At 40.5% G+C, this 26,427-nt stretch overlaps 1 protein-coding gene and 1 pseudogene across 7 annotated transcripts in view; one reads left to right on the forward strand and one right to left on the reverse strand.

Moving 5' to 3' along the window:
• USP18 (ubiquitin specific peptidase 18) overlaps nucleotides 1–26,427 on the reverse strand; it is a 75,731-nt gene that overhangs the window by 38,624 nt on the left and 10,680 nt on the right. For 4 of the 7 annotated variants that reach the window (XM_038576201.1, XM_038576200.1, XM_038576195.1 and 1 more), the window contains exons 2-4: nucleotides 11,926–12,185; nucleotides 10,775–10,871; nucleotides 1,421–1,566 (exon numbers count right to left, since the gene is read on the reverse strand). In XM_038576201.1, the coding sequence (XP_038432129.1) occupies nucleotides 1,421–1,566; nucleotides 10,775–10,871; nucleotides 11,926–11,983 (301 nt within the window). In that variant the 5' untranslated portion in view covers nucleotides 11,984–12,185. Of the gene's footprint in view, nucleotides 1–1,420; nucleotides 1,567–10,774; nucleotides 10,872–11,925; nucleotides 12,186–26,427 lie in introns of those variants that run through there. The other 3 variants (XM_038576196.1, XM_038576199.1, XM_038576198.1) reach the window with 3 other exon arrangements.
• On the forward strand, nucleotides 23,335–25,264 carry LOC100683814 (annotated as a pseudogene).

A 26,427-nucleotide genomic window follows, 5' to 3' on the forward strand; every position in this document is an offset into this window, starting at 1 on the left:
AGGGGAGGTGGGTGGGGAGATTGGGTAACTGGGTGATGGGTTATAAGGAGGGCACATGATGTAATGAGCACTACATGTTATATACAACTGATGAATCACTGAACTCTACCTCTGAAAATAATAATATACTATATGTTAATTAATTTAATGTAAATAAAATTTTAAAAGGAAAGAAAGAAAAAGGAAGGAAGGAAAGAAAAAGGAAGGAAGGAAGGAAGGAAGGAAGGAAGGAAGGCAGGCCGGCCTTGGTATCTCCCAAATTTGGGGAGAGATTTAGACATCAAAGTTCTTGAAGCATGTCCACAATAGCCAAACTGTAGAAGGAGCCTCGGTGTCCATCAAAAGATGAATGGATAAAGAAGATGTGGTTTATGTATACAATGGAATATTAGCCAATAGAAACGACAAATACCCACCATTTGCTTCGACGTGGATGGAACTGGAGGGTATTATGCTGAGTGAAATACGTCAATTAGAAAAGGACAAACATTATATGGTCTCATTCATTTGGGGAATATAAAAAATAGTGAAAGGGAATAAAGGGGAAAGGAGAAAAATGAGTGGGAAGTATCAGAAAGGGAAACAGGACATCAGAGACTCCTAACTCTGGGAAACGAACTACGGGTGGTGGAAGGGGAGGGGGGCGGGAGGTGGGGGTGACTGGGTGATGGGCACTGAGTGGGGCACTTGATGGGATGAGCACTGGGTGTTATTCTATATGTTGGCAAATTGAACACCAATAAAAAATAAATTTATAAAAAAAAAAGTTCATGAAGCTCTTAGTTCCCTAAACATATTCAACTCAAATGAGTATTCTCCAAGACACATCAATAGTAAAGCTTTTAAAATCAAAGACAAAGAGAAATCTTAAAATCAGTAAGAGAAAGGGAGTTTATCACTTACAAGGGAACTCCCCTCCCATAAGGCAATCTGTGTATTTCTCAGCACAAACCTGACAGTCCAGGAGACAATGGAATGCCATATTCAAAATGATAAAAGAAAAAACTGCCAATCTAGAAAACTTTACTTCAGAAATGAAAAATACATAAGGCTTTTCCAGACAACTGCTGAGGGAGTTCATCACTGCTACACTTGCCTCATAAGAAATTGCCTAAGGAGTTCAGTTTTTCAACTAACTGCAAAAAGGAAATTTGTCATTTTGAAACATCCTACAAAGAAAAGCCCAGGTCCAGGGGTCTTATTTTTTTTTAATAATAAATTTATTTTTATTGGTGTTCAGGGGTCTTAATTCTACCAAATATTTAAGGAATTAATACCTACCCCTTCACAAACCTCTCCAAAACAAAGAAGAGGAGGGAACAGCTCCTGACCTATTCTTTGAGGCACTCCCTCTCCCCCTGTTCCCTCTCCCCAGCCTCCTCCCTCTCCCTGTCTCTCAGAACTGAGAGGGCTGTCTTACTTGGAACATTGTACTTCTGGAGACAGTAGGCAAGCTCCATAGGTTGCACTGCTTTCTGACGGCTGTCCTGCATCCTCTCCAGTAGCAAGAGCAATTGGAAGGGGACACTTCTCCTCTGCTCTTCTGTTCCTCTTGGTACCGTTATCCTGCCAAATAAGCACATCCATGAACCTCCTTATTCCCAGAGTTCTCAATGTGAGCTGCATACTGGAATCACTTGGGAGAACTTTCGAAACTCTCCATGCCCAGGCCACTCTGCAGACAAACTAAATCAGAATTTTTTTTAAATCAAAATTTCCAATGGTAGGGCCCAGTTATCAGAATATTTAAGTTTACCAGATGATTTAAATGTATAGATAAGGGGCACTTTGGTGGCTGAGTTGGTTAAGTTTCTGCCTTCGGCTCAAGTTAAGATCCCAGAGTCCTGGAATCAAGCCCCACATCAGGCTCCCTGCTCAGTGGGGAGTCTGCTTCTTCTTCTACCCCTCACCCCCTCATGCTCTCTCTCTCTCTTTCACTCTCAAGTCAAAAATAAATAAATAAATAAATAAATAAATAAATAAATAAAGTTGAGAGGCACCATATTAGCAAATTGGCTATACAGAATATCCTCTCAAGAGGAGAATCAGACAACTGTTACCTCACCCCTCTCCCTACTCTGCCCAACAATCACACTTAAATGAAGGGCAGATAAGAAGTCCTAGGTCCACAGCAAAGTGGCCATACCACTAAATGTCCAGGCTGAAGTACTCCAAAGTGAAAAGGCAAATACTGATCTAGGCTCTGGCAATAAAAGAAAACATGAAGTAATGTCAGTTTATTTTGAAAATGATTTGCCCAATAATAGGCATCTCTCAGTTGCCCGTGCAATTCAAAGGGAGAACACAATTAGGAACACAACTAGATAACTATTGGATCATCTCAAAATCTGACCTGAAGACAGAACAAACTCCATAACTAAAGGTAGAAAAGAATACAGGAAGTGCAGAGATGCGATTTTGGAGAGAAACAGACTGCAGGTGCTGCAGAGGGGATGGGGAAGGGGAGAAATAGAGAGGAACACACAGGAGAACACACAAAGAGAACATTTCCCCAAAGCTATTGGCTTAGAAAAGGAGAGGAGCAGAATTTCATGAGTTCTTGCAATCAGCAGGACTTAAAGCTTGAAATTTTAAAAATCAGAGGGTTTGGCTGGGCTAGAGCCTGGAATTCACTATGCTGTTCCTGGAAAGAAGGCAGGAAACAACCTGGTGGAAGACAGCATTGAAACAGTGACCTAATGGGGCATACAGTGGGAAGAGGAAGAGTATTTGCTCTTCTCAAAGCACGTCCCTGAGAGACAGCATGCACAGAGACACCATCCAGGAATGAAAGAGCCAGGTGGCACCATTTCACTCCCCTGCCCCTCAGCATAAACACACAGCCACCTGTGGGAAGCAGCACAGTGACAACACTGGCTGCCTAACTTACCTACAATAAGCCCCATATTCCGTCACTCCAGTCATACTTGCCTGTATCCCAATGTGGTGATCCCCTCACCCAAAAGACCAGTACAAATCCCATACCACACTTCCCAACTAGAGAGTCCTGCAGGACCTCAGTTGTGGGGGAGGTGGTGACAGGTCTCATTTCACAAGCAGACCAGGGCACACCTAGTTTGAATTCACAATCTATTAAAATTCAGGCCAGGGACAAAACACTGCCTACAGCAGGCAAAGAGACCTCTTCAAACAACTGGCCTGAAGGACATATCAGCCAAAACACAACAGAAGAGAACATGCAGCACACATAGGAGACACTCCCTGAAGCAGCATGCCTTGACACTATCTGACATCCCTTCTTTAGGCCATTACTTCCAGGAAGAGGAGACACAGCTGGATTTTCTAACATAAAGAAGCAGGCAGAGACTTAGACACAATGGGAAGGCAGGGGAATTTATCCCAAATGCAGAACATGATAAGGCCATGCCAGAGATCTAAGTGAAACAGACATAAGTAACACACCTGAGGGAAAATGTAAAGTAACAATTATAAGGATACTCACTGGGCTTGAGAGAAGAATGAAAGACAACAGTGAGATCCTTACCACAGAGACAAGAGTTTAAAAAGAACAATCAGGTCTGGGGGAAAGATGGTGGAATAGGGGCTTCACCTCACCTGGCCCAAACTCACCTAGATAACTTCCAAACCATCCTGGACACCTAGGAATTCAACCTGAGATTTAGAGAGAGAATAGTCGAATGCTACAGAGAGAAGGGTTTTCGCTCCTAACAAGGTAGGAAGGCGGGGAAAAAAAGAAAATAAAAAAGAATCAAGTGGGAGAGGGGCCCCGCGAGAACCTTCGGGACAGGAAAGCCCAGCCCCAGAGAAGTGGAAACTTTAAAAATCCGCACGGGATTCTTCCCTGACAGAAAAGCTCAGCAGGGAAATTGGGCAGAACCACAGGAGGAGGAAGTGAAGCCTCCAGTCTCCTGGAGCCACTACTAGAGGAAGTGCGCCCAAGGAAAGCACGGGCCAATCTCAGTAAAGGGCTGGGCATGCACCCAGCGGGGCATCAGGAAGAAGCCAGTCGGTCAGGTGGGGGCTCCAGACCGAGGGGTCTGCACCCTGTTGCTTTCAGGAGCCACAGCCCCGGAGCGCGATTCCAGCAGCGCAGGCCCCGGATCCCAGGGCTCCAGGGGACAAAGCTCACCATCCTGAGCTCCCCACGTACAGGTGGAGGTGGGGAGGGCACAAAACAGCGAGGACTCTCCTGCTGCCAGGTGCCCCAAGATGTACAGGTCAGTGCCCCCACCCTGGGAGCATCTAGGCCAGTGTGGACTGGGAGACTGCGGGTGGTTACTGGGGAAGCTGACCCCAGAGTTGGAGTCAGTGTTGGCCGCCGCCAGTGTTGTTGTTCCTCCTGGTGTCACCTGGTGCCTGGGAGGGGCGGAGGCCCAGGGAACAGAGGCCTCACAGGGTAAACAGCTCCCACTGAGCCCAGCATCCAGCAGGTGGTGGGGGCATCTCCCCAGGTACACACGCCTGAGAGTCAGCACAGCAGACCCACCCCCAGAAGACCAGCTGGAGGGACAGGGGAAGAACAAATTCTTGACCAAGCAGCGCTGGAAAGCTCCAGGGGAATTCGAGGTATTTATAGTATATAGAACCAAAGGGTACCCCCTCCTTTTTAAAAAATTTTTAAAAATATTTTCCTTTTTTCCATCACATCTCATTTTTATATCAGACTAAAAGTTTCCAATATTTTTTTCTCTTTTCCCACCTTAACTACAATATTTCACCACTTCTTCATTTTTAAGTTTCTTCCTTTTTGACTTCCATATTTCTACAATTACAGGTCTTAGATATATTTTACACTTCTAAATTCCCTTCACCATAATCAACTTATTTTGGGGAGGATATAAAGATAAGTTTTGTTTTGTTTTGTTTTTTGTTTCCTCTGCCTCATTTTGTTCTACAATGGAAGAAGTTAATACCTTCTAAAACATGACCAGCATGCACCCAGTCCAAGTGGAATACCATGCTGGTTCATTCTGTGAGACTATATTCTCTCTTCATTCCCATCCTGCCCTCTTCTTTTATCTCATTTATGTTTTGGTGGTCAATGTTGGGGCTTTCTACAAGTATTGCTGGTTTACATAAATTTGGGACTGAGCATCTTCCAACATACAGAAATTAACATACTCAGAACCAAAGGATCACCATCTAGGACCCCTCAGGTAGATTATATTCTCCCTCCACTACAACTTCGTCACCACCACCATCTCCCAGTCCCCCACCCTTTTTCTTCCTTCTCCTTTCTTTTTCCTCTTTTTTCTCTTTACTTTTGCTTATTTCTCTTCTTTTTTTCTTTTCTTTTTTTCTTCTTCTTTGGGATTCTTGGCCTTTTATTACTTACTACTTTAAAATTGTTTTAAAATTTGTTTTTTGCTTTAGTGGTCCTTTTGTTTAATTTTGTTCTGATCTTTGTTTTCAATTTCTGGTCTCTGACCTCATCAAAATCATCAAGGGTGAAAATTTACTTAGGTCATGGTTGATACTCTGGAGTCAGCCCACTCATACTCAGCACTGAGCAAAATGACTAGAAGTAAGAACTCGCCACAAAAGAAAGAATTAGAAACAGCACTCTCTGCAACAGAGTTATAGAACTTGGATTAAAAGTCGATGTCAGAAAACCAATTCAAAAACACAATTATAAAGCTCCTGGTAGCTCTGGAAAAAAAACATAAAGGATTCAAGAGACTTCATGACTGCAGAATTTAGATCTAATCAGGCCAAAGTTAAAAATGAATTAAATGAGATGCAATCCAAGCTGGATGTCCTACTAATGACGAGGGTTAATGAGGTAGAAGAAAGAGTGAGTGACATAGAAGATAAGTTGATGGCAAGGAAGGAAGCTGAGATTAAAAAAAAAAGAAAAACAAAAGACCATGAGGAAAGGTTAAGGGAAATAAATGATAGCCTCAGAAGGAAGAATTTATGTATAATTGCTGTTCCAGAGAGCGCCAAAAGGCCCAGAGGCCCAGAAAGCATATTTGAACGAATCATAGCTCAAACTTCCCTAATTTGGGAAAGGAAACAGGCATTCAGACCCAGGAGATAGAGAGGTACTCCCACACACCGAAAATCAATAAAAACCATTCAACACCTCAACATTTAATAGTGACACTTGCAAATTCCAAAGATAAAGAGAATATCCTTAAGGCAGCAAGAGACAAGAGATCCCTAACTTGTATGGGGAGATATATTAGATTAACAGCAGACCTCTCCACAGAGACCGGGCAGGCCAGAAGGGCTGGCAGGATATATTCAGGGTCCTAAATGAGAAGAACATGCATCCAAGAATACTCTGTCCAGCAAGGCTCTCATTCAGAATAGAAGGAGAGATAAAGAGCTTCCAAGATAGGCAGAAACTGAAAGAATATGTGACCACTAAACCAGCTCTGCAAGAAATATTAAGGGGGACTCTGTAAAAGAAAGAGGAAGTCCAAAGAAATAATCCACAAAAACAGGGAATGAATAGGTATTATGATGGCACCAAATTCATATCTTTCAATATTTACTCTGAACGTAAATGAGCTAAATGATCTCATCAAAAGACTCAGGGTTTCGGACTGGAAGAAAGAGCAAGATCCATCCATTTGCTGTCTACAAGACACTCATTTTAGACAGAAGGACACCTACAGCCTGAAAACGAAAGATTGGAGAACCATTTACCATTCAAATGGTCCTCAAAGAAAGCAGAGGTAGCAATCCTCTATCAGATAAACTAAAGTTTATCCCAAAGACTGTAGTAAGAGATGAAGAGGGACACTATATCATACTTAATGGGTTATCCAACAAGAACCTAACATTCATGAATATTTATGCCTCTAATGTGGGAGCTAACAAGTATATCAATCAATTAATAACCAAAGTAAAGACATACTTAGACTACTTACTACATAAGTAGTCTCCTACATACGTACACAAATAGTAGGAGACTTCAAAATGGCACTTTCTGGAAATGACAGATCTTCTAAGCTCAATATCACCAAAGAAACTTTAAATGATACACCAGACCAGATGGATTTCAGAGCTATATAAAGAACTTTCCATCCAAATGAAACTGAATACACATTCTTCTCAAGTGCACATGGAAAAACTTTATCCAGAATAGACCACATACTGGGTCACATATCAGGTCTAAACCAATACCAAAAGAGTGGGATTGTCCCCTGCATATTTTCAGACCACAATGCTTTGAAACTAGAACTCAATCACAAGAAGAAATTTGGAAGAAACTCAAACACGTGAAGGGGACAGGGCATCCTACTAAAAGATGAAAGGGTCAACCAGGAAATTAGAGAAGAATTAAAAAGATTCATAGAAACTAATGAAAATGAAGATACAACTGTTCAAAATCCTTGGGATACAGCAAGAGCAGGCCTAAGAGGGAAATACATGGCAATACAAGCTCCCCTCAAAAAATTGGAAAGAACTCAAATACAGAGCTAACCTCTCACTTAAAGGAACTGGAGAAAGAAGAGCAACTAAAATCTACACCAAGCAGAAGAAGACAGATAATAAAGATTCAAGCAGAACTCAATTAAATAGAGACCAGAAGAACTGCAGAAAAGATGAACAAAACCAGGACTTGGTTCCTTGAAAAAATTAACAAGATAGATGAACCATTAGCCAGCCTTATTAAAAAGAAAAGGGAAAGACTCAAATTAATAAAACCATGAATGAAATAGAGAGATCAAAACCAATACCAAGGAAATACAACCGATTTTAAACACAAAATATGAGCAGCTAAACACCAATAAATTAGGCAATCTAGAAGTGGATGTATTTCTGGTAAACCACAAACTACCAAAACTGGAAAAGGAAGAAACAGAAAACCTGAACATGCCAATAACCAGGGAGGATATTGGGGCAGTCAGCAAAAACCTCCCAAGACACAAAAGTCCAGAGCAGGATGACTTCCCAGGGCAATACAATCAAACATTTAATAGGAAACAATACCTATTCTACTAAAGCTGTTCTGAAAGATAGAAAGAGATGGAATACTTCCAAGCTCGTTTAATGAGGCCAGCATCACCTTATCCAAACTAGACAAAGACCCCACCAAAAAGGAGAATTCTAGACCATGATGAACATGGATGCAAAAATTATCAACAAGATAGGATCCAACAGTACGTTAAGAAGATTATTCACCATGACCAAGTGGGATTTATCCCTGGGATGCTAAGACAGTTCAACACTCGTAAAACATTCAATGTGATGGATTATATCAGCAAGAGAAAAAACAAGAACCATATGATCCTCTCAAAAGATGCAGAAAAAGCATTTGACAAAATACAGCATCCATTCCCAATCAAAACTCTTGGGAGTGTAGGGATAGAGGGAACACTCCTCAGCATCTTAAAAGCTATCTACGAAAAGCCCACAGCAAATATTCTCAAAGGGAAAAAACTGAGAGCCTTTCCCCTAAGAACAGGAGCATGCCAGGGATGTCCACTCTCACCACTGCTATTCAACAGAGTACTAGAAGTCCTAGCCTCAGCAATCAGACAGAAAAGAAATAAAAGGCATTCAAAAAGGCAAAGAAGAAGTCAAACTCTCCCTCTTCACCAATGACATGATACTGTACATAGAAAACCCAAAAGACTCCGCCTCAAGATTGCTAGAACTCATACAGCAATGTGGCAGTGTGGCAGGATACAAAATCAATGCCCAGAAATCAGTGGAATTTCTATACACTAACAATGAGACTGAAGAAAGAGAAATTAAGGAGTCAATCCCATTTACAACTGCACCCAAAAGCATAAGATACCTAGAAATAAACCTAACCAAAGAGGTTAGGATCTATACCCTAAAAACTATATAACACTTCTGAAAGAAATTGAGGAAGACACACAGAGATGGAAAAATATTCCATGTTCATGGATTGGCAGAATTAATATTGTGAAAATGTCAATGTTACCCAGGGCAATTTACACATTTAATGCAAGTCCTATCAAAATACCATGGACTTTCTCTCTTCAGAGAGTTGGACAAATCATCTAAGATTTGTGTGGAAGCAAAAAAGACCCGAATAGCCAGGGGAATATTAAAAAAGAAAACAGCTGAGGGCATTACAATGCCAGATTTCAGGTTGTACTACAAAGCTGTGGTCATCAAGACAGTGTGGTACTGGCACAAAAAAAGACACATAGATCAATGGAACAGAATAGAGAACCCAGAAGTGGACCCTCAACTTTACGGTCAACTAATATTCGACAAAGGAGGAAAGACTATCCACTGGAAGAAAGACAGTCTCTTCAATAAATGGTGCTGGGAAAATTGAACATCCACATGCAGAAGAATGAAACTAGACCACTCTCTTGCACCATACACAAAGATAATCTCAAAATGGATGAAAGATCTAAATGTGAGACAAGATGCCATCAAAATCCTAGAGGAGAACACAGGCAACACCCTTTTTGAACTCGGCCACAGTAACTTCTTGCAAGATACATCCACAAATACAAAAGAAACAAAAGCAAAAATGAACTATTGGGACTTCATCAAGATAAGAAGCTTTTGTACAGCAAAGGATACAGTCAACAAAACTCAAAGACAACCTACAGAATGGGAGAAGATATTTCCAAATGACCGATCAGATAAAGGGCTAGTTTCCAAAATCTATAAAGAACTGATTAAACTCAACACCAAAGAAACAAACAATCCAATCATGAAATGGGCAAAAGACATGAACAGAAATCTCCCAGAGGAAGACATAGACATGGCCAACACGCACATGAGAAAATGCTCCGCATCCCTTGCCATCAGGGAAATACAAATCCAAACCACAATGAGATACCACCTCACACCAGTGAGAATGGGGCAAATTAACAAGGCAGGAAACCACAAATGTTGGAGAGGATGTGGAGAAAGGGGAACCCTCTTGCACTGTTGCTGGGAATGTGAACTGGGGCAGCCACTCTGGAAAACTGTGTGGAGGTTCCTCAAAGAGTCAAAAATAGATCTGCCCTACGACCCAGCAATTGCACTGTTGGGGATTTACCCCAAAGATACAGATGCAAAGAAACGCCAGGACACCTGCACCCCGATGTTTATAGCAGCAATGTCCACAACAGCCAAACTGTGGAAGGAGCCTCGGTGTCCATCTAAAGATGAATGGATAAAGAAGATGTGGTTTATGTATACAATGGAATATTACTCAGCCATTAGAAATGACAAATACCCACCATTTGCTTCAACGTGGATGGAACTGGAGGGTATTATGCTGAGTGAAATAAGTCAATCGGAGAAGGACAAACATTATATGGTCTATTCATTTGGGGAATATAAAAAATAGTGAAAGGGAATAAAGGGGAAAGGAGAAAAATTAGTGGGAAATATCAGAAAGGGAGACAGAACATGAGAGACTCCTAACTCTGGGAAACGAACTAGGGGTGGTAGAAGGGGAGGTGGGGGTGGCGTGGGGGTGACTGGGTGGCGGGCACTGAGGGGGGCACTTGATGGGATGAGCACTGGGTATTATTCTGTATGTTGGAAAATTAAACACCAAAAAAATAAATTTATATAAAAAAAGTACAAGTCACTGCGAAAGATTATATATGTGGGGGATCCCTGGGTGACTCAGCGATTTAGCACCTGCCTTAGGTTTAGGGTGTGATCCTGGAGACCCAGGATCGAGTCCCACATCAGGCTCCCTGCATGGAGCTTGCTTCTCTCACTGCCTATGTCTCTGCCTCTCTCTCTCTCTCTCTCTGTGTCTCTCATGAATAAATAAAATCTCTTAAAAATTATATATGTGAAAATGTACAGTAATATATATGCTTATCAGCCTGAATAATAGTCTTACCTCTTCAATATCTTGGTGAATCCCACATTCATAATTAATATCTGAATCAAGGAGTTAAGACAGCAGGTCTGTCCAATGTTGTGTAAACCAACAGGGCCTATATAGAAAAGAGAAAAAAATACTGAGGACAAGATCAAGCTAAGCAATTTAACAAAAATCAAATGTCTTTCTAAGATCTAACAAGGACATGAAATCCCACAAAATTCTCTCAGAGGTACAAAGACTTCACTAAAGAGCTTGCAACCAAATTGGAGAGGAGGGATAAAGCATGGGACTCTGAAAAGCAAACTAGTAGTAAAACTTTTGATAGTTCATTAGGAAAAGAGAGCTGTCACAAGAAAGTATTATGCAATGTCAAATGAATAGTACAAGCAATTGTTATAAAAGCAAAGAGAAAGAAAGAAACTACAGAAAGTATAACTGGGAGCATTATGAGTTCCTCCCACTCAAGCTGTTCCTTATAGAGTTGAGTCAGAATGGGCATATATGACTCTAGTCTGAACTAGAGTTCAGACTCCAGTGAACAGGATCCTACCTAGTCCCCACCAGTTGAAAAATATCAGGGGAAGAAAACTCTGGGAGAGATTCACTAATCTAAGCTCACCTCCAGAGGCTGGAAGCCAAAAGGAATTTATGAAGATGTGAGAAAACCAAAAGATAGCATTTCTCTGAAGTCTCCTTTCCCAACCCAACTTGGGGTCATCTGACCTCACAAAGTGAGTAATTTAAGAGGGAGGTAAAACCACTAAACTCAGAGTTCCTGAGGAAAGGATTTTTGTGTATATGAGATAGGGTATTAAGATAAAAAAAAATCCAGGGACAGTAAATATTCACAGATTTTGGCTCCTGAATCAGCAGAAGAACCTCTAGACACACTAGCACACAGGTGCAACAGTAAAGGCAGGAACTAATGCTGAGTGCCACTATATGCCAAGCATTAATTTGAGGCACTTTCCACAGATTATTTCATTTACCCCTCCCAACAACCTTATGTACTCAGTACTAGGATTATGCCCACTTTACAGATGCAGAAATGGAGGCACATGAAATCAGGAGTCATTAACCACAAAGCTCTACTGGTTCAGAATACAGTAGGTGAGCAAAGTATTTCTATACAGCCAAAAAGAGAAAAATGTGAGGGATCTAATGACCATGAGGACAGTCCCAGGCGCTGAGGCACTCCCTTCGCTGCTCCTTCTTCCTCTTCATATTGTTCTCTTCCTTATTTTCAGTGGGTTCTGCTGAGAAATGCTGAGACTCAGCCAGGATGCACTGGCAAGTTACCTCAGGAACCCCAACACCTGACCCATTAGTGATCACTCCAAAATCCCCAGGCTACTGGCTGCCCGGCTTGTCTTCAGGACTGCACACTTCCAGGAAGAGTTCACCTGAGTCAGCTTTGGTGGGAGCTCTGTGAAAACACACCACAGCTAGGTAAGAATAAGGGAGAAGGAAAGCATATCCATGTGATCAGTTCTGATTCCAAAGAGACAAGTCACGTGGATGGAGGCAAAACATATTATGCTAAGTGAAATAAGTCATTCAGAGAAAGACAAAAATGTATGATCTCACTCGTGTGGAATTTAAGAAAGAAAATAGATGAACATATGGGAAGGGGACAGAGGGAAAAAAAGGAGAGAGGGGAACAAGCCATAAGTGACTCTTACCAATAAAGAACAAACTGAGGGTCTATTGACTAATATATGTAGTTAGAACTTGACTTTCTGGGAATCTGCTGAAAATCAATGAATGAATGAACGAACAAGCAAACAGCCAGCCAGCCAGCCAGCCAGCCAAACCAACCAACCAACCAACCAACCAACCAACCAACCAACACCTCAGAAGGTTTCAAGACACGTGCCTACAAAGGATCATGGATCATTACAAAACTGAAAACATCAGTATCTGCTTCGCCAAGTTGGCCCTAGGAGATTCTACAGGATATTATAGAGTTGTCACCAAATGTAGCTCCTTTACTATTGAGAAGTTCTCACTCTCTTACGTAGATAAAGACCAGATAAAAATGAATATAAAAACCTTGCTGTTCTGGGCAGGTAAAGGAATAAAAATATTGTCTTTTCTTCTCTGCTCACAATCTCTTCTCAAGAGTAGACTACCAATGCAAGAAAACTTTGGCATTTTAAGAGAGAAGAGCTAAATCTCAATGTTATACCAGTGTACTTGTAAAACTCACTTCTCCCAATCTCAGTCTGTCCAGACAATGCATAAAATTCCATTTCAAAAAGTCTCCTTCAGGGACACCTGGGTGGCTCAGCGGTTGAGCATCTCTGCCTTTACCTCGGGGCATCATCCCAGGGTCCTGGGATCAGGTCCCACATCGGGTTTCCTGCGGGGAGCCTGCTTCTCCCTCTGCCTATGTCTCTGCCTCTCTCTCTCTCTCTCTCTCTGTCTCTCATGAATACATAAGTAAAATCTTTTTAAAAAAAAGGATCAATCTGAGGGTTGATGGAGGGAGGTTTGTGGAGGATGGGCTAGATGGGGGGATAGGCATTAAACAAGGCACTTACCTGCAATGCCGTGGATGGAACTAGAGGGTTTTATCTGTCCGATAAAGACAAATATGTATCATATGTGGAATTTAAGAAACAAAACATAGGGGAAGGGAAGGAAAAATAAGTTAGAAACAGAAAGGGCAAACATAAAAGATTCTTAACTACAGGAAACACATTGAAGGTTGCTGGAGGGGAGGGGGTTAAGGAGATGGGGTAACTGGGTGATAAGCATGAAGGAAGCACGTGATGGAATGAGCACTGGGAGGATGACAGAACATGAGAGACTCCTAACTCTGGGAAATGACCAAAGGGTAGTGGAAAGGGAGGTGGGCGGGGGGGTTGGGGTGACTGGGTGACAGGCACTGAGGGGAGCACTTGAAAGGATGAGCACTGGGTGATATGCTATATGCTGGCAAATTGAACTCCAATTAAAAAATAATAAAATAATAAAAATAAATAAAAATTACAAAAAGAATGAGCACTGGGTGTTATATGCAACTGATGAATCACTGAATTCTACTCTGAAACTAATAATATACTATATGTTAAGTATATTGAATTTAAATAAAAATAAATTAAATTGAATTTAAGTAAAAATTTAAAAATAAATAAATAGGGCACTTGTGATGAGCACTGGGTGTTATATGTAAGTGATGAATCACTGAATTCTATTCCAAGAAACCAATATTGCACTGTATGTTAACCAATAAAATTAAAAAACAAAAAGATAAATCTTAAAGGGAAAGAAATGTTCGGCTTATAAAACTCTAGGGTTAAAACTGAAAACTAAACTATACATTCCTTACCTCTCCCACATGTTTCCGTTTTTTTTCTTCTTCAGAGCAGACAGCCATATGCTTTTTCCCGTAGGTTCTCTACTCTGGCAAATAGCACAACATTCACCAAGGGGGTCCAGACCAGAAACCTGGGTATCTCTTTTCTTCTCACCCCCAGGCCCAATCATTAAGGACTGTCAATTCTACCACTTAAAGGTTTGCTCACAGGCATTCTCCTTGCTAACCATACCCTTGACTTCCTGGGAAACCTGTCCTGGCTCCTCAGCTGAGCCTCCACATTGTCTATGTGTCCGTGCACTTTGTACTCAGAGCTCTTCAAATAATTGGTTTGCCATATTCTACTGTGGGGAACAGCTATGTCTCCATAGCTGGAGGAGTACTGGAGAGTGGTGCACCACTCAGACTCTTCCTGCAGGGCAGACATGATTTCTCAGGCAGCACTGGTTGACAGCTCCCCACTGAATCCCTGTCCAGTAATTTACCCTTGAGAAGAAATGTATCCCTATCCTGTGACTGGACAATAGAGAGTATAAAAGTCTTATCACCTTGCCTCAAGGTGATATAGCTCTGAGGGGCCATCCAGCCCCTTAAGATCAGCTAAGGCCTCTGATGCAAGTATCTGCCAGGACAACTCCTCCCTCTGCCCATCCCTGCTTTTCTCACCTCTCCAAATTGTTGTTCCCAAGGGTACTCCCCAGTAAACCTCCTGCATACACATCTCAGAGTTTCAGCATCTGACCTGAGACCCTAAACTGTGAACATCTGGAAGGCAGGGAATGTGTATCTTCAATTGCTACCATTACACTTTGCACAGAGCATAGTGGGAATTCAATAAATAACCACTGAATGAGTGAATGAATAATGAACGAATGAACACATACATGAATAAGGATCTATATGGAACAAAGAACTGTTTTCAAATATCGAAAATACTATCATGTGGAAGAGACACGATTAGATTTAATTATATTTCTTGTCTTTGGGGCATGAGGGTGGGGGAGGTCAAATGACCTGATGTATGAAAACTATTAAGAAATAGATTTCAGGGATCCCTGGGTGGCGCAGAGGTTTAGCGCCTGCCTTTGGCCCAGGGCGCGATCCTGGAGACCCGGGATTGAAACCCACGTCGGGCTCCCAGTGCATGGAGCCTGCTTCTCCCTCTGCCTGTGTCTCTGCCTCTCTCTCTCTCTCTCACTGTGTGCCTATCATAAATAAATAAAATAAAATAAAATAAAAAATTTTAAAAAAAGAAATAGATTTCATTTCAAAATAAAGAACTTTCTCACAGCTGGCAAGCCAACTCCAGAAGCAGTAATTTGTATGTAAGCAGAGGCTAGGCAAGCCCTTGAAAGAGAGTGTAGAAAAGAACTGAATGATGGGTGGAGGCTGAGATCTGTTGTTTACCTTCCAAACCCGAAGCTTCTGATCCCCTCTAGATACTCATTTTAATTCAAGTGGAAGCATTCAAATGTGTCCCACTGAATTATGTATTCTGGAGAATTACCATGGCAGCTGCAGAGAGAAATCACTGTTGTTCCTAGAGAAGACAGTCCCCTTATACATATATAAGGTTTTCCACCAAGGAAAGAAATATACATATATATATATTAATTTTTATTACAATTTTTAAGGTTGTTATTTTTCAGATAATGCTAACTTATAAAGAATATTTGTAAAATTCAGAAACATAAAATGAAGAAAACTTACATCATTCATTATCCTAGGATCTGAGGATAACTACTACTTGGTATGCACCAAGTCTTTTTTCTTATGTATTTTTGTGTGTGTGTGTGAGAGAGAGAACAGGTGAGGAATACAGGGAGAGGGAGACAGAATCCCAAGCAGGCTCCACATTCAGCACAGAATCCCACTCGGGGCTTGATCTCATGACACTGAGACTGTGACCTGAGCCGAAATCAAGAGTTGGATGTTTAACCAACTGAGCCCCCTAGGTGTCCTTTTTCCTAAATATGTTTTACATGGCTGATATTTTACTTTTTTTCTCATTTCACATTATAACATGAATTTTCCCAAGCTCTTCATAAATACCTTTTGATGACTGATACAACAATAAAACATTGTGGAGTATTCTGGTTCTTTTTCAATATTTTACAATTATAACAAATACACTTTGGTGAACATTTTTAGGCATGAAACTTTTTTCTACCTATTTGATGTTTTTTCATGCAAACTAACACAACAAAACTTAGCTATAAATGAGGTCATATTAACCACGTAACCCAAATTCCCCCCTACTCTTTTACTTTCTCCTGACAACACAGACTTCAACCACCCATAAATGCTCCCAGGCATATTTTGGAATCTTAAGAGGAGTCTCTTATGTGTTTTGGAACAAGGTGACAACCACTGTACCCTACCTCTGCCCACTCCCGAATTTCCACTATACCTGCAAGGCAATGCAAGGTAAAACAATCAGTGAATTAAGGTTCCTTCCTATTTCCAAGTAGGGGCTTGATGTGGAAGTGGGATACATGCCCAGGTCCTCCCACTGCCCTGTGCCCTTCGATTTCACCAAATTCCTTCTGAAAGGGCTTCACCCTCTGCCTGCAGCTGCTCTCTGTCCAGAGCTTTCAGTTCTGTGCCCAGGTCTAAGTTGGGAAGCATAAACTATCCTGTCTTCTCTACGTGTCTACCCAGGGGCATACATGCAAGATTTCCTTATTTGTTCCCCTCTTTCCATGCAAGTAAATCTGCAGCCCTCTAACTATTCTGATCATCAGAAACAACCAGACATTTTATCAAGGTTTAGGACAGATGCTTAGAAATGTAATTATAGGGGATTCCTGGGTGGCTCAGCCGTTTGGCACCTGCCTTTGGCCCGAGGTGTGATCTTGGAGTCCCAGGATCGAGTCCCACATTGGGCTCCCTACATGGAGCCTGCTTCTCACTCTGCCTGTGTCTCTGCCTCTTTCTGTCTCTCATGAATAAATAAATAAAAATCTTTAGAAATTTAATTACAATAGGATAATTGGGTAATGGGTATTAACCCTCAAGGGCATGTGTGTGATGAGCACTGGGTGTTATACACAACTAATAAATTATTGAACACTACATCTGAAACTAATGATAATTGAATTTAAATTTTAAAAAGCAATGTAATTACAAGGTTGAAGTATACAATGTTTGAGATTCTTAATATATGTTGCTAAATACCTTGTACCAGTTTATACACCAACCAGTGGGTGTGAGCAACCCATCAGAACCCAAGGGTTAAATGAAATAACCTAAGTTCACCGATGTTTACAAGGACAGGCTTTCTGGAAAAAAGTGAGTCTTGAATTAGGTTTATTAAAGAAGAAAGGGTATAGTTTGAAATAAGGGGCATCCTGAGGCAAAGCAGGTGATATACAAAGATCAGTGGTTGGAGAAGAGAATATGGGGAAAAGTGTACAAAGGATCATATAAGCAGATTTGCATAAGTAAATCCAAACCAGGATTAGAATAAAATGTAAAAATTCCAAAATTTTAATTTTTATAAAAAGTAACTGGCCACTAGTAGTCAGGGAAACGCAAATCACGACCACAATGAGATACCATTTTATACTATTCAATTGGCAACAATGAAGAATTCTGACTGAACCAAGTGTTGGAGAGGATGTGAATAAATAGGATCGTTTATATACTATCAGGGAAGGCATGCAAAATGGTACAATCACGTGGGAAAACAATTTGGTATCATCTTCTAAGGTTAAACATTCACTTAACTTCAACCAAAAAATTCCAAAAGAAATTCTTACATGAAAAAAATAAATAAAAAATAAAAATAAAAAAAATAAATTCTTACATGTCCCTGCAGACATATAAAAGAAAGTTCTTAGCAGTACTGTTTATAATAGCAAAAACATGGGGGAGGGCAGCCCTGGTGGCTCAGCGGTTTAGCACTGCCTTCAGCCCAGGGCCTGATCCTAGAGACCTGGGATCGAGTCCCACGTCAGGCTCCCTGCATGGAGCCCACTTCTCCCTCTGCCTATGTCTCTGCCTCTCTCTCTCTCTTCCTCATGAATAAATAAATATTTTTTAAAAACATGGGGGGAAAAATCCAAGCTTTCAATTCAATGCTGTAATAAAGTTATACAATGAAATAATATTCATCAGTTGCATATGAATGAACTACAGTACATGTCATAATATGGTGACTCTTAGAAACATAATAAGTCAAAATATATTCAAATTCAAGGAGTCAAAATATATTCAAACTCAAAATATATTCAAACTATGTTGTTTAGGAATCAATGTATATGTGTATGATAAAGTTTTTTAGATAAATAATGAAAACTGCAAGGATCAGATGTGACTGTCCTGTGATGGGGAGGAAGACAGATGAGACCAGTGGAGAGCATGTTATTGCTAGCAACAGTCTTGTTTGGGGGTGAGGAGGCTTCCTAAAGGTTTTATTATTAATTAAGTAATTAATTGGAACTTGGAGTCAAGGCTAATGGTCTGAGGAAGACATGGTCTAACACAGGCCTGAAAGAATCATTCCCTCTGCACAGAATTTATACCACAGCTCAAGCAGTTAAGGCAGAATTAACACAACTGATGACAAATCTGAACTTATGACAAGTCACTTTGTGTACTTTCCCCAACAACACTGAGTTTTAGTTGATTATGATGAGGAGTCCTGAAAGGCAGATGTGCTGTTCACAAAGCTCTTAATGTAGTGTGTTCTAGTGGAAAAAATTAAGCCAAACTAAGTTTGGGTATGTAGGCACTGTCCCCTAGTGGAATATGTAAAGAATATCCAGGTGGAAATGAGGTGAAGAAAGACTGCCAAGCAGTATACCAAGTAAATAAAAGTGAGCACACATTAAACAACATATAATAGAGAGGAGCCAAGATGGTGGAATTGTAGGGGTCCTCATTTCAGCTAGTCCCCTCAATTTAGCTAGATAACTATCAAGCCATCATGAACACATGAATTCAACCTGAGATATAAGAAAAGAATGGCTGAAACTTTACAAATATAAAAGTGCCCACTTTTTGCAAGGTAGGACTGAGGAGAAGAGAAATGGAGGGGATATATCAGAAGACAAACGGTGGGGGAGGGAGCCATTGTAAGCCGCCACAGAAAAATGATGCAGCCCTGGAGCTCAAAATCAGGACCTGTAGAAATCTGCTCCTGTGAGTTATCTCCCTGCCTGAAAGGTGCTCAGTGGTGAAGTGGGGCAGAATTGCAGGTTGGACAGGGTGGGTCTCAATATCCCTGGAGCCACAGAAAGAACAGGGGTGCCTGAGCCAGCAGAGTTCCCAAGCACTGGAGCAGGAAATGGGTTTAGGTCAGTAAGTCTGGGAGAAGGCTCAGCTTCTTGTGCCATAAACCACTAACTGCCAAGGGATCAGGTGACCACTCTCTGTGCTGGATCCCTACAAAGGACTGGAACACAGCACCTTTCTCTGGGAGAGGCAGAGCCGGCACACACTGTAGGGGTAAACACTTTCCATCCAAGAGCCCTGCAATGGACAGAAGCAGGGTGATCCTCCACTTTCGCTGGGAGGGGTGGGAAAGGTGTGCATACAAGCAGGCAAAAGCCCCACTAGGGCTCTGCAAATTGCACAAATCAGTGTCCCCCGCCTGCCCCCTCCCCCAGGATCTGAGTGGGTGGACACGATAGGAGTCTATAGTTTGGCACATGGCATTTTTTTTCTTTTTCCTTTCACTTTCAAAAGAGGCCCAAAAGAAACGAACTAGGGGTGGTGGAAGGGGAGGAGGGTGGGGGGTGGGGGTGACTGGGTGACGGGCACTGAGGGGGGCACTTGACGGGATGAGCACTGGGTGTTATTCTGTATGTTGGCAAATTGAACACCAATAAAAAATAAATTTATTATTTAAAAAAAAAGAGGTCCAAAAGACTCCAGGAACAAAGACCTCACATGGCAAACTGCATACACTGAGCCCAGCCACTTAGCAAGGGGCAGGGGCATCTCCACCCAGGCACAGACACCTGAGAATCAGCCCAGTAAGCCCCTCCCCCAGAAGACCAGCTGGAAGAACAGGCAAACAACAAGTTTACTGACAAAGCCTCGCTGGAAAACTCCAGGACTGAGGGAAAATAGTATGTAGAAATCAAGGTTTCTCTCTTATGATGTGTTTATATTTCAGGTTAAAATTTTCCAATATTTTTTTCTTTTCTCTCATCTCAGTTTAGTGTATTATCAATTCTTCAGTTTTAAGTTTTCTTCTTTTTTAACTTTGATATTTCACAATTACATGTTATACATAGATTCATTTCTTTTTTTTTTAATTTTTATTTATTTGTGATAGTCACAGAGAGAGAGAGAGAATGAGGCAGAGACACAAGCAGAGGGAGAAGCAGGCTCCACGTACCAGGAGCCCGACGTGGGACTCGATCCCGGGTCTCCAGGATCGCGCCCTGGGCCAAAGGCAGGCGCCAAACCGCTGCGCCACCCAGGGATCCCCCATAGATTCATTTCTGGCTAACTTTTCACCATATTCAATTTTAATTTTATATATATATATATGTATATATTGCTTTTTTAATATAATTTTGGAATTTAGTACTTTCTAACAAACAGACTAAAATACACTCAGAACCAATTGGATCATTTTGGTCCACTCTGTGAGATTATATTCTCTCTCTCCACACTTCCCTGCATTTTTCTCTTTCTTTTCTTTTTTGTGGTGTTGTCTTTCTATATAAGTTTTGGTTTTTTTTATAATTTTGGAATTTAGTACCTTCTAACAAATGGACCAAAATACACTCAATCAAGGGGATCACTGTTTTGGTCCACTCTGTGACATTATATTCTCTCCCCCACTATTTCCCCCATTTTTATTTGTTTTTCTTTTTACTTGTATTTTTTTTTTTTACTTGTATTTTTTTATTTTATTTTCTGGTCCTTACCATCTTCAGAACTGTCTAGTGTGCATTTTGCTTGGGTGATGGTTGATATTTTTGACTCTGCTCACTTGTACATCATTCTGCACTGGAGAAAATGACTAGAAGGTAGAATTCACCACAATTTTAAGAAAAAACCAGAGGTAATACTCTCTTCCACAAATCTAATGGATATGAAACCAAGTAAAATGTTGGATATGGAATCAGGATTACAATTATAAAGTTACCAGTTGGGCTTGAAAATAATCATATAAGACTCTAGAGAATGTCTTAGTGCAGAAATGAGATCTAATCAGGCTGAAATATTTTTAAAAACCTATGAAATGCAATCTAAGCTAGATGCTCTAACAGCTAGGGTAAATGAAGCAGAAGAGAGAATAAGTGACTTAGAGGACAAGTTGATGAAAAGGAAGGAAACTGAGAAAAATAACTAAGAGTCCATGAAGAGAGGCTCCAAGAAATGTGTTAGTTAGAAAAACAATAATAATTCCATATTATTGGAATTCCTGAGGCTGCAGAGAGAAAGAGGACCAGAAGGTATATTTGAGCAAATCACAGATGAGAACTTCCCCAATCTGGAGAAGGAAACAGGCATTCACTTCCAAGAGCTAGAGAGGACATCTCCCAAAACCAACAAAAATTGATCAACACCCAGACATAATAGTGAAGCTTGCAAATTTCAGATAAAGAGAAAATCCTGAAAGCAACTCAAGACAAGAGACTCTTAATATACGAGGAAAAATATTAGATTGACAGAAGACCTATCCTCACAGACCTGTCAGGACAGAAAGGGCTGGCATGATATATTCAGGGCACTAAATGAGAAAAATATGGAGCAAAGAATACTTTAACCAGCAAGTTTGTCATTCCTAGTGGAAGGAGAGAAAAGAGCTTTCAGGACAGACAGAAACCGAAAGAATATGTGACTACCAACCCAGCTCTGTAAGAAATATGAAGGGGGATCCTGTAAGTGAAGAGGGAGCCCAAAGAAACAGAGACAGTCTGCAGAAACAGGGACTGTACAGGTAATACAATGGCTCTAAATTCCTATCTTTCAATAGTTACAATAAATTTGAATGGGCCAAATGCTCCGGTCAAAAGACACAGGATATCAGATTGGATGAAAAAGCAAGACTCATCTTTATGGTATCTCAAAAAACTCATTTTAGACCTCAAGACACCTTCAGACTGAAAATGAGGGAGTGGAGAACCATTTACCATGCAAATGGACCTCAAAAGAAAGCTGAGGTAGTAATCCTCACATCAGATAAATTAGTTTTTATTTTATTTTATTTTTTTAAAGATTTTATTTATTTATTCATGAGAGACAGAGAGAGAGAGAGAGAGAGAGAGAGAGAGAGAGAGAGAGGCAGAGACACAGGCATTGGGAGAAGCGGGCTCCATGCAGGGAGCTCGATGTGGGACTTGATCCTGGGACTTCAGGATCACACCCTGAGCCGAAGGCAGGTGCTAAACCACCGAGCTATCCAGGGATCCCTAAATTAGTTTTTAAATCAAAGACTGTAGTAATAGATGAAGAAGGATACTATATCATACTTACAGGGTCTATCCAACAAGAACACCTAACAATTATAAAGATTTACGCTCCTAATATGGGAGCAGCCAATCATATCAGCCAATTAATAACCAAAGTAAAGAAACACATAAATAATAATACATTATTGGGGGATCCCTGGGTGGCGCAGCAAATAAAGCCTCAACCAAGCAGAAGAAGAGAGATAATAAAGATTGAGCAGAACTCAAGGAAATAGAGACCAGAAGAACAGTAGAACAGATCAATGAAAGTAGGAGCTGGTTCACTGAAAGAATTAATTAGATAGATAAACCCCTACCCAGACTTATTAAAGAGAAAAAAAGACTCAAATTAATAAAATCACGAATGAAAGAGGAGAGATCACAACCAACACCAAGGAAATACAAAAATTTTTTAAACGTATTATGAGTAACTATATGCCAACAAATTAGGCAGGAATGGGAAGAAATGGATGCATTCTTGGAAACCTACAAATTACCAAAACTGAAACAGGAAGAAATAGACAACCTGAACAGACCAATAACCATCAAGGAAATTGAAGCAGTCATCAAAAACCTCCCAAGAAACAAGAGTCCAGGGCCAGATAGCTTCCCAAAGGAATTCCACCAAACATTTAAAGAACAACTAATACCTATTCTATGGAGGCTATTTCAAAATATAGAAATGGAAAGAAAACTTCCAAACTTGTTCTTTGAGGCCAGTGTTACTCTGGCCTCAAAACCAAACAAAGACCCTACCAAAAAGGAGGTCCACCACAGCTTTTGCAGTGGGAGATGGTGGCCACTAGAGCCCGAGAGGGGAATTTTCCTCTGCCAGGATGGCTTCTAGAAGGTAAACTTTGAGCTTCAGTGAAAGGCATCAGAAATCAGTAGATATAAATCACTGCAAACAATTGTAATCACTAAGAAAGATATAGAATAATGTCAGGGGCCAGGTGATGCAGAATGAAAATAATGACTGCGTGGAGCACAAAGATTCCTCAGATTATTACAGAATGAACAATTTGAGTTGGATATGGAAGAGGCCATTCAAAAGGCAGAAGAAAACAAAAGACTGAGGAACTCCAGCTTGAACAAGAAGAAAAATTGGCTATGAAATTGGCAAAACTAAAACATGATAGTCTAACAGATAAAAAGATGAGGCGACAAGTAAGAGAAAACAGTATTAAGCTCAGAGAATTGAAGAAAAAATTAAAAGCAGCTTACATGAATAAAGAAAGGGCAGCTCAGATTGCAGAGAAGGATACCATTAAATATGAGCAAATGAAACAGTGTGCTGAAATAGCCAAAACCATGATGGAATAACATAAGAGAACAATAAAGGAAGAGACTGCTGCAGAGGACAAAAGAAATAAAGTAAAAACACGGTATTATCTGGCCTTAGAGAAACAACTTGAAGAACAAGAAAAGAGAAAGCAGGAAGTGTATGAGCAGTTCCTGAAAGAGACACTCATGATTGATGAAATTGTTTGGAAAATCTATGAAGAAGATCAATTGGAAAGACAACAAAAGTTAGACAAAATGAATGTAACTCAAAGGTACATAGAAGAGTTTCAGAAAGAAGAAGGAAGAAGTGTGATGAGATGGAAGAAAAAAACAGAAAAATCATAGAATTTGCCAACATGCAGCAACAAAGTGAAGAAGATCGGATGGGCAGCCCGGGTGGCTCAGCCCGGGTGGCTCAGCGGTTTAGCGCTGCTTTCAGCCCACGGCCTGATCCTGGAGACCTGGGATCAAGTCCCATATTGGGCTCCCTGCATGGGGCCCGCTTCTCCCTCTGCCTGTGTCTCTGCCTCTCTCTCCCTATGTCTGTCTCTCATGAATTAATAAATAAAATCTAAAAAAAATAAAAAAATAAAAAAAAAAGAGGGATCCCTGGATGGCGCCGCGGTTTAGCGCCTGCCTTTGGCCCAGGGCGCGGTCCTGGAGACCCGGGATCAAATCCCACGTCGGGCTCCCGGTGCATGGAGCCTGCTTCTCCCTCTGCCTGTGTCTCTGCCTCTCTCTGTGTATGACTATCATAAATAAACAAGAATTAAAAAAATAAAAATAAATAAAAATAAATTAAAAAAAGAAAGAAAGAAGATTGGATGGCAAAAGTTCAAGAAAACGAGGGAAAAAGGCTACAGCTTCAGAATATGCTGACTCAGAAACTGGAAGACATGCTGTGGCAACGTGAAGATTTGGAACAAGTGAGACAAGAATTATACCAGAAAGAACAAGCTGAAATACATAAGATGAAACTAAAAGAGAAAGCAGAAGAGAAATTGAGAAAGCAAAAGAAGTTGAAGCAAAATTTTATAGAATAAATGGCCATGAAGGAACTAGTTCTCCAGGCTGCCAAAAAGGAAGAGTAAACTTTTTGAAAGGCTATGCTTGCTAAGCTTGCTGAGGATGATCAGATAGAACTGATGAATGCTCAGAAATAAAGAATGAAGCAACTAGAACATAGGAGGTCTGTGAAAAAACTCACTGAAGAACGTCACAACCAGTCCCTTACAAACAACATGAACTGGAAGAATTGCAGTTGTAGCAAAGAAGACAAGGATGCATTAATGGAATTATTAAAGAAGACTAAAACTTCTTAGAGAACATGCTACAAAATTACTAGGATATCTCCCTTCAGGGGTATTTAAAAAAGAGAATGAAAAAAAAATAAATAAAATAAATAAAAATAAAAAAGAGAATGATATCAATATGCTTGGTGAAGAATTTAGAAAAAGGAATGGAATTTGTGAAGACAAGTGATACCATCAAGATTTGGTGGCAGCCTGGGTAGCTCAGCAATTTAGCCCCGCCTTTGGCCCAGGGCATGATCCTGGAGACCCGGGATCGAGTCCCACGTCAGGTTCCCTGCACTGAGCGGGGCACTTGACGGGATGAGCACTGGGTGTTATGCTATATGTTGGCAAATCGAACTCCAATAAAAAAACACACAAAAAATTGGTAAAACATGGATTGTTTTTACCGCTAGATGTCACTATAACTTTCGTTTTATGGATTCACTATCACTGAAATGTAATCTATTTGGATTTTCTAAAAGCATCTCTGTAATTCATGATTTGTAAACAATTATAAGAAAATATTTGCTTTCTGATTTTAAAAATTACAGAATATTTTTAGCTGCAAAATTGATTTTAGTCAAACTCTTGTACTGATAATTTGAAGATCTGAGTTCCATACCACATCACAACCTCCATATATAAAAATACATTATGGACCAAACCCAGGAAACTAATTTCTCCATACAACTTGTGCTGCTTAGAGCTTCTCCTGCATCTTCATTCAGACTATAGCTCCATAAGTATTTGTGTTTTAGGAACCTTACTCCTGGAATAAAGGGGAAAGGAGAGAAAATGAGTGGGAAATATCAGAGAGGGTAACAGAACATGAGAGACACCTAACTCTGGGAAATGAACTAGGGGTGGTAGAAAGGGAGGTGGGCGGGGGGTGGGGGTGACTGGGTGATGGGCACTGGGGGGGGACACTTGGTGGGATGAGCACTGGGTGTTATGCTATATGTTGGCAAATCAAACTCCAATAAAAAAATATACAAAAAAAAAAAAAAAGAAAAGAAACTCAACATGCTAAAAAAAAAAAAAAAAAAAAAGGAACCTTACTTCCCATATTTGGCCAAAGTATCTTTTTCTTTATACTATAAAGAAAGAGAATGTTAAGACTGAGGAATTTCAAAGGGCTTTATTGTCAATAAGAACTTAACAGAATTTCTATCACACAAACTATCATTTATGAACTAAAGCTGAATATCTAGAACATAAAGGGCAGGTGGGTCACAAGAAAGAACCAAAAGTAAATTCTTATTATTTTACAAAATATTTCCTTTAATAATTACATGTCAATTCTGTATCCCCTAAATCTAAACAGGGATTTCTCCAGAGTTGCTTTGATTT

The sequence above is a fragment of the Canis lupus genome, chromosome 27 (assembly GCF_011100685.1).
Source record: "Canis lupus familiaris isolate Mischka breed German Shepherd chromosome 27, alternate assembly UU_Cfam_GSD_1.0, whole genome shotgun sequence".
Lineage (NCBI taxonomy): Eukaryota > Metazoa > Chordata > Mammalia > Carnivora > Canidae > Canis > Canis lupus.